General features: G+C 37.9%; 1 protein-coding gene and 1 long non-coding RNA gene across 2 annotated transcripts in view; one reads left to right on the plus strand and one right to left on the minus strand.

Moving 5' to 3' along the window:
- The window catches only part of LOC106867515 (protein unc-45 homolog A), a 34613-nt gene extending 27566 nt beyond the window's left edge, over nucleotides 1–7047 (plus strand). The window contains exons 10-12 of the mRNA XM_014912403.2: nucleotides 1130–1247; nucleotides 5047–5193; nucleotides 5978–7047. Coding sequence (XP_014767889.1) covers nucleotides 1130–1247; nucleotides 5047–5193; nucleotides 5978–6253 — 541 coding nt within the window. The 3' untranslated portion in view covers nucleotides 6254–7047. The remainder of the gene's footprint in view (nucleotides 1–1129; nucleotides 1248–5046; nucleotides 5194–5977) is intronic.
- The window catches only part of LOC128247316 (uncharacterized), a 15360-nt gene continuing 11184 nt past the window's right edge, over nucleotides 4351–8526 (minus strand). The window contains exon 2 of the long non-coding RNA XR_008263696.1: nucleotides 4351–5416. This is a non-coding gene — a long non-coding RNA (uncharacterized LOC128247316). The remainder of the gene's footprint in view (nucleotides 5417–8526) is intronic.

Genomic DNA, 8526 nt, shown 5'->3' on the forward strand with positions numbered 1-8526 from the left:
AGTCGCTTTTGTTGGAACTCGGAAGTTCTGTTTATTAGTGTCGCTTTGAAGGTGTCGTACGACACAGAACCATGTGATGTGGTGCCATAATGAGATCGCGGACGACGTTCATGATCTCTGGTGATAGAGAACCGATTACATGCGACAGTCGAGACGCATCGCTCAGTACTCGGTGAGAAGAAAACTGAGCTTCTATGTGGTGAAACCATAATGCAGGGTCGTGCGTCCAGAATGGGGGAATTCTCCACATAATCGCCGCTTGAAATGTCATGTCGGTAGGTGATGTATTCGCCGCTGGATTCGGAAATGGGAGAGCCATTGTGTTCGTAGGAATTCTCAGTTGTTTTGTTGACAGATGATGTGCAGGCTGTTATTCTTCGCTTGAAGCTGGTTCCATGGAAGGCCGGAATTCTTTGACGGGGTCACCAAAATGTGGTATGTTTTTGTTTAGTGTCGGTGCGATAGGCATGTGTTTGCCTGTGAAATGACAAAACGATAACTGGTTTAACTATAACATTTTTTTATTTGCTGTTGTTAATAAATAATATTTGCCACTACATTCAATTTTGACAACTTGCTTCGAGTTGCTAGAAAAATGATGGAACCAGGATACATCTGGAGTTGATGTAACCTAAGATTAGATATGTTCGTGTGTGTGTGTGTGTGTTCGTTCTTTCATCATGAATAGCAGGCAACAGATCTCTTTCTCATAGTAGCAGAACACTGATTTCGGTCTGCGCACGTCAGTCTCCCTGTCTGTGTCCTTTGATGTCTTGTTGACCACTCTATTTATAAGAATCGTGGCAGCTAGAAGGACATACATACTGCAGCAGAGTTTGTACCTAAGTAGGCCAGTTGCTGTCCAGTTGAATTTCGCCTGACATTTATAAGGTCGAAGGTCAAAGGGAGATTATCAATCACTTTTTGACAGGACAAAGAAAACCTGCTTTTCGCGCCTGTTGATCGAGGTGTTTGGTCGACCGAGAATTCTTAGATTCGGTTTTGAATCTAGGCTTGGAGAAGAAAGTGTTAATTTTTACAGCTTTTTTCTTTTTTTCATGAACTCCATGCAAATTACTCTTGATGATTTTTTTCAGTTATTGAAAACATCTTAAAATTTTTGTTGCAGAAAGCGGATTTTGGCAGAAAATGGCTTTCCTCAGATCGAGCACTATCTGTATGAAGAGCATGATATGATCCAGCGAGCTGCAACAGAGTGCATATGCAATATGGTCATGAGTGAAGATGTATGTATATGCTGTGCATGTCTGTGTGCTGCTTTGGTTTTTAAAAATTATGTCTCTGACCTGTCTCATTTTTAACACTCAAACTTAACAATATCAGAATTGGATACAGATAATGACACCTTTGGAAATGGAAGCTCCTTTTTGTATGGGTTGAAGTTACAGTTAATTGAGTTAATTCCAGTGTATTGCTTTTGAAATATGAAAAATGTTACTCTATTGGCATTTGAACTTGAAAGATGTCATTGATATTGATTCAGTGCAACATCCTAGTTATCTAGAATTATATTGATTATACAAATTGAAAGGTACATCCTAGAGTCCTATAAGCACTAACTTCCATATGAAGATGCAACTTTTTTTCTTGTTAGCAACTGTATTAATCCTTTAGCATTTAAACTGGTCATATCCTACCCAAATATTCTACCTGTTTTATGTTCATATTGGTCAGATCTAGTCACACATATCTACCCTACATAGTCATTCTAAAAATAAATTATCACATCACCAAAATCTCAAAGCTACAAGATAATTTATGATTAATTCAAAACAATGTGAATAAATAAGCATTATATTTGATTGAGTAATCTGAATGCTAAAAAGTTAATGTAAAATTGTTAGTCTGAGAATCAGCTTATATGTGCTTTGAACATAACTTGAGAGCAATAATGATTTATTCTATGCTGTAAAAATGTGGTTTGAAGACATGTAAATAGAATTGTTCTTACCTCGACTTGCAATCAGGTACCACCAGCATATTGATCAATTCTTCACCCATGTTCACACAACCTCTCTCTGTCCACAACTTGTGTCTGTTGTTGCTCATATCCCCAAGAAAAACCAAATGCAGGGAAAAGCTTTTCTTCTCACTTGCTGACGTGACGTCATCTCTCATTGCTTCTAGTCTTCCTTCCACCATACACCCACCCTGATCTAAAGATCCTTGCTCCCCTATTCTGTCTTGTAATCATCCATCCACCTGAGGGGGACAACGTTCCCTTAGAGATCTCTGTAGGGTCTCAGGGCCACCTTCCCCCTCCGCTTTGTCATCGGAAGAGCCAATCACCCTTCAAATATCTAGGACGCGACGTGACATTCCATCTACTGATACATTATTCAAAGTACTGACTGCAGTTACCTTTCCTTTTTCCCACTGCTTTGTGCACCAAACATTTGGGGGTTTCACCCACACTTCATCCCCAACCTTCACAGATGTAATTGTTTCCACTTCTCATTGCTGAGGCACTATGCTCAGTTGTCTCCATTTGTATCGGAATAGGGCGCTGTGCAGGACTGACTCTTTGGCTTGCACTACCCTGGGTGACATATTATACCAGAGGACTGACTCCATAGAGGAGATTCGTCCCCTCTCAGCCATGGCTTTAATCATACGGTGGTGCTGTTCCACAATCCCATTTCCACCTGGCCTGTATGCAGTTCTGAAAAAGTGTCTTGTGCTCCATCTTCCAAGCATCTCTCTCAGCTGCTCTGAGCATAAAACTGTGCTGTTATCCATCAATAGCTCATCTACAGGCCTCCTTTCCCCAAAGACTACCTCTTTATTTCACACACACACACACACACACACTCACACACATACAATTTAATGTCATCCAGTTAATTTTATTTAATCAGTCCTTTATATTAGGCTGATATCAGCAGAGGCCACCAGCGATTGGACCAGGAGGTACCGCATTATATGTTGATCTCCTTTCTTTAGATCTACAATTTCATGCCCCGTTTCCAATGTCTCTTCCCCTATCATTACCACATTCTTCAGCTGCAGCCAAGAGAATACTTTCAGTCTTAAATAACATTAAAGTCAGGAATAGGTCTAAACTGCATACCCTGACAATCAATACCCTGCTACATTCAAAAAGTCTTCTTCATGATGTAAACTGCATGATGCAGAGCTTTGTGCTAAAATAAAAGAAGGACAAGGACATTGGTACAAAGAGAAACCTCATCGTATTGACAAGGGAGGGGAGGGGGAAGGCAGCCCTGAGACCCAACAGAGATCTTGAAGAGTATGTTGTTCCCCCCAGGTGGATGGATAATTATGAGACAGAACAGGAGAGCAGTGATCTTTAGATGGGGGGTGGGGGGCGTATGGTGGAAGGAAGACTGGAAGCGATGAGAGATAACGTCATGTCAGCAAGTGAGAAAAAAAAGTTTTTCTTTGCATTTGGTTTTTTCTGGGGATGTGAGCAGTTACAGACGCAAATTATGGACTGAAGAAGGTTGTGTGAACAATGGTGAAGAATTGATCAATCTGATGGCAGTACCTGATTGCAAGAACAATTTTATTTACATGCCTTCAAACCACAAGCTATTTTGGCATGTTGTTACTGGTTGTGAGGATACGTCCGAGAAGTAGATTTCTTAATAAATTTTGTTGTTCTTGTTCTTCATTTGTAATGGCCACAAAAATCAGAATCGGAAATGATGTGTTGAGACCATTCATTGGGGAAGCTGATGGGGTGGCAAAGTTGCAGGGAATAAAAAATGTGGCAAGTCTTATGCTTTGACTCTCTACCTGGAGATGGATGAGGCGGACCAAGAGAAAGCGGAAAAAATTGAAGAGCGGCTGTAGGTTGCGTACACAGAGGGGACTTTTAAAGCCTACAGCAAGCTCGGGTATGTTAGATGGACTGGCAAGCAGAGAGATAATAATGTGAGCGAGAGAGTAGATGGTGAAACTGGCTTTTGTTACCAACTTCCCTGACATCTGCTGCAGATGCTGGCAGAGACCATATCTCTGTATGTCTGCAGCAAATGCCAGACATCAAAACAAGATTATTGATAAATTGCGTGTGTTGACGCAAGGCGACATTTGAGACATAGTGGCAACAGTGACGATGGTTACGAGCAGGATGAAGAGGCAGGTAGAAAACAATGACAGCAAGAGTCTGGTGAGGTCTATGTTTCAGATGTTGAGGTCTGCACATTGTCAAGGAGTGCATGGAACCAAAGCCAATGGCGGTGTGTTTCCAATGCAGTCACCCTGGGCACAAAGCAAAAAACTTTTCTTTTCACTCGCTGATGTGACATTATCTCTCCTCACTCCCAGTCTTGCTTCCACCATAAAAAACACAAACAAATCTCATTTATTTTCATCTTTAATATCTTTTTGGTGTCATTTAGAAATACAATCGAGCGGTGGACTCTATTCCTCCTCACTTATGTTGAATCTCATTATTAATAAATACATTTATTATGGTCTGTTGTAGCTTACCTTACTGTTGTAAGGCTGACTAAGTCAATAATTAGACTCTTGTGATTTGAGTAATTGAGAAGACTTATATTGTCTTCTACAAGACGATATATAGAATTTGAAACTTGACACAGCCAGTTTATATAACACTTGTTAATTGTTCACTGATTCCTCCATACAGAACTGAGCAGTATCTACCTATGGTGTTGCTTATAACTAGATGAATAAGTGATAGCCACATGTTGTTTGAAAATAGCTTAACAATGGTTAGAGAAAACATGTTTTATCTTTTGTCTAGTAGCACAACACGTTACTAGAGCTGCATCAAATTAATGCATTTAATTGAGAAATTGGTGCAATATTCTATATCAAGTTTTATACAAAAAGGTTTACATACATACATCTGGATTTCAGAGCTTTGATCAAAAAGTTATCTAACATTTTAGTCGACTGATAGCCTTTTTTGTAAGGGTATTATGATATATCAGTGGTTTTGATGTGGATGGCAATTACATTGAAATATGCTGCTTATATTTTAATAGTAGATCCTTTTCTGTAGCATATTTTTATTATCATATTCTTCTTCAGGTGGCAAAACTGTTTGAAGGAGAAAATGATAGAGTGAAATTATTGTTACTTTTCACTTCCAATGAAGATCAACCAACAGCACTTGCAGCAGCTGGAGCCCTTGCAATTTTGTCCAGCAATGTTACAATATGCCAGAAAATAGTTCAGGTAAGTGATTTGTTTCCTTAATATTACTTCAGTTTGAAGGCGGTGAGCTGGCAGAAACATTAGCACGCCAGGTAAAATTCTTAGCAGTACATTCTGAGTTCAAATTCTGCCGAGGTCAACTTTGCTTTTCATCCTTTCGGGGTCAATGATTTAAGTACCGGTTGCGTACTCCAGTCGATCTAATCGACTGCCCCCCCACCAAAAAAAATTTCAGGCCTTGTACCTAGAGTAGAAAAGAATATTACTTCAGTTTAATAAGCTATGACTCCAAGCTTGCATAATATACAATTTATAAGAAGTTCTTGACCAATTCTTATAAATTTAAAATTTATATATAATTCAAAGAAAACCAAAAATAACATTAAAACGGTATCGAAAGGAGAAAAAATATTGAAAAATTGAAATTTCAATTGTAAATTCTACCCTAGCAACTTTTATAGTACTGCCATTTATTTTGTTTTGGATCTGGTACCCTCTTTGGTTTATTTTTGTGATACTCTTAAAAATTATTGTGGAAGATCTTTTAAAATTTCATTACAGGGTGAAATACTCTAGTATATCTAAGTTGAAGACCAGAATACTGGTTAGATGGTTGTCCTTTCTCCTGTTCCAGAACAATTTCTACATTACAAATCTAACAATTTATCACCTGGATTAGTTCCTAGAAACAAATATATCTTCAGTTGATATTTTTACTGTACTCCTTCAGTAACTTTTACATAGTTGTTAATACCGTATTTTTCACTTAATTATTTTTCTGGATTCTACTTTTTAACTTTTGCAGGTGAAAAACTGGATCGATCATTTGTTGGCATTGGCAGTGAATGAAGATATTCAACTACAGCACCGTGGTATTTATATTATTACCAATATGATTAGAGCAGAGAAAGATATAGCAGCAAATATAATTGAAAGTAAAATTTTAGAAGTTCTAATGGCTGTATCCAAGTTTGAAGACTCTGAAAAAGCCATGATTCGTGAATGTGCTGAGGCTGCTTTACTGAAAGCTGCAGAATATGAACTAATAAAACCAGCACAAGAAAATGGTGAAGGGAGTTAGTTGTTCAGTGTTACCTGAATATTATTTATTCTCAACAAATTACCAGAGTGTCCTCAGTTATTAGCAAAGGCAGAGGTATTGTTTTCAGTTGTGTTTGTTTGTTTGTCTGTGGACAAGATATCTCAAGAACTTCTTGATGGATTCGGATGAAACTTTCAGGGATGTTTGGTCTTGTGACTGGCATGAAATGATTAGATTTTGGGATCGATCTGGTACCAGACAAGGATTCTGGATTATTTTTCCTTTTTTTTTTACTTAAGAGTGGTTGGGTTCATTTTTAATATTCTCGTTTGTGAGGGCAGTTGAGTTCATTTCAGATATTCACATTTTAAAAATCATCTTGGCGGAGGTTTGCACTCTCTGAGTGCTCTTAAATTTTTTTGTTTGTTTTGATATTAGAAATAATGCAGTTCAGGTGTTCTTAATGTATATGTTTCAAACCAATAGAGTAAACAGACAAGTTTAGACAGTTATTGAATAATTATGATTCCAATGGAGTCAACTAAGAGTGAACAGAATGGTGTAGTTACAGTATAGTTACTATGGAATGTGTTTCCTCTGTTCTGTTCTGATTTCCTTTCATTCTGTTTATGGGTATGATATTAAATAAAAGTAAATATCTTACAAGATGTGTCTGTGATGTCATTTTAATTTCTGGTAGATCCAATTTGTTTCAACTCATATTGGTCAAGCCCATTAAAAATGTATAAATGTCACTACATAGTTTCAACTCCTTTAAATTTTTTATTTCTATTTTAGTGACTATTGGGGAGATTAATAAATTATTTGTTTTACTTATTTGTAAATATTTTTATTATTCACTTTTCTCTCGCTGTCTTTTTCTCTTGCTCTTTGCCTCTCCCGTCAACTAACCACATGATGCATTTGGCCTTAGTGCATTATATTACTCCTCGCTTCTTTCTTCTATACTCACATTTCTCCCTTTCTCTTTCTCTCACCTTTATTCCACCTCACCTCCCCCTCTCTAACAAGCTGATTTAAATTTTGTTTAAATATCACCATAGGAAATGTGTTATTCAATTGGGTATACAACTAAATTTTACTATTGAAGAATTGTGCACATCATTGGATTGTCAGTTAAGCTTAAGTGTACATAAAGACAGGTGTACCATAAAGTTAAAATAGAACAAAATACTGGAATTTATCTTTCAAGAAAATTAGAAAATTAAATACATATTCCAACTAAATGAAATAAACACAAAAACACATCCAATAATGACTCATAATACAAATTAATCAAAATTTGTCACTCACCTTACAGGTAATTTAAAAATACAGGTAAATATAAAATAAAACAAGGTAAATTTTTTTAAATATTTATAAACTCATGTGGAAAGGGTAGACCCAGGAAGATATGGGATGAAGTGGTAAGAAAGGATCTACAGCTGTTGGGACTCACAGAGGGGATGACAAGGGGCTGAAACTCCTGGTGGTTTGCCGTGCATGAAAAGGCATATCAAGCTGAGTGAAAGTGTGGTTGTTCTTGCATCTTTCTCCAGCTGAGCATTCCTAATTTTGCAGGCTCATAGGTGCTGGTGCCATGTAAAAAGCACCTGTACTAGTGTCACGTAAATGCATCTGCACTGGTACTGTGTAAAAGCACCCAGCACACTCTGTAAAGTGGTTGGTTTTAGGAAGAACACCTAGCTATAGAAACCATGCCAAAACGGACATGGAGTCTGGACAGCTCCTGTCAAACTGTCCAACCCATGCCAACATGGAAAATGGGACATTAATTGATGATGATGGTGATGACACACACACATACACAAGAGTATTCATATGGAATCTTGTAAAGCACCCCATTCTACATAATGCAACTTTGCAAAATGTACATTGGAAAGATGTTTCAATTGACCAACCAGTGGGAGCTTTCCTTTTTTGTTGCTCTTGACACTGCTTTTTGCAACCATCAAAATTATGGAGTTCAGCTGAATTCAAGGAGATATCCCTCTGGCAGGCTTTAACTTATAACAATAAGATATTTATGTATGAGTATCATCATCATCATCGTTTAACGTCCACTTTCCATGCTAGCATGGGTTGGACAATTTGACTGAGAACTGGTGAAACCGGATGGCAACACCGGCCTCCAATCTGATTTGGCAGAGTTTCTACAGCTGGATGCCCTTCCTAACGCCAACCACTCAGAGAGTGTAGCGGGTGCTTTTACGTGTCACCAGCACAAAGGCCAGTCAGGTGGTACTGGCAACGGCCATGTTCAAAATGGTGTATTTTATGTGCCACCCACA

Source organism: Octopus bimaculoides, chromosome 3 (assembly GCF_001194135.2).
Source record: "Octopus bimaculoides isolate UCB-OBI-ISO-001 chromosome 3, ASM119413v2, whole genome shotgun sequence".
Lineage (NCBI taxonomy): Eukaryota > Metazoa > Mollusca > Cephalopoda > Octopoda > Octopodidae > Octopus > Octopus bimaculoides.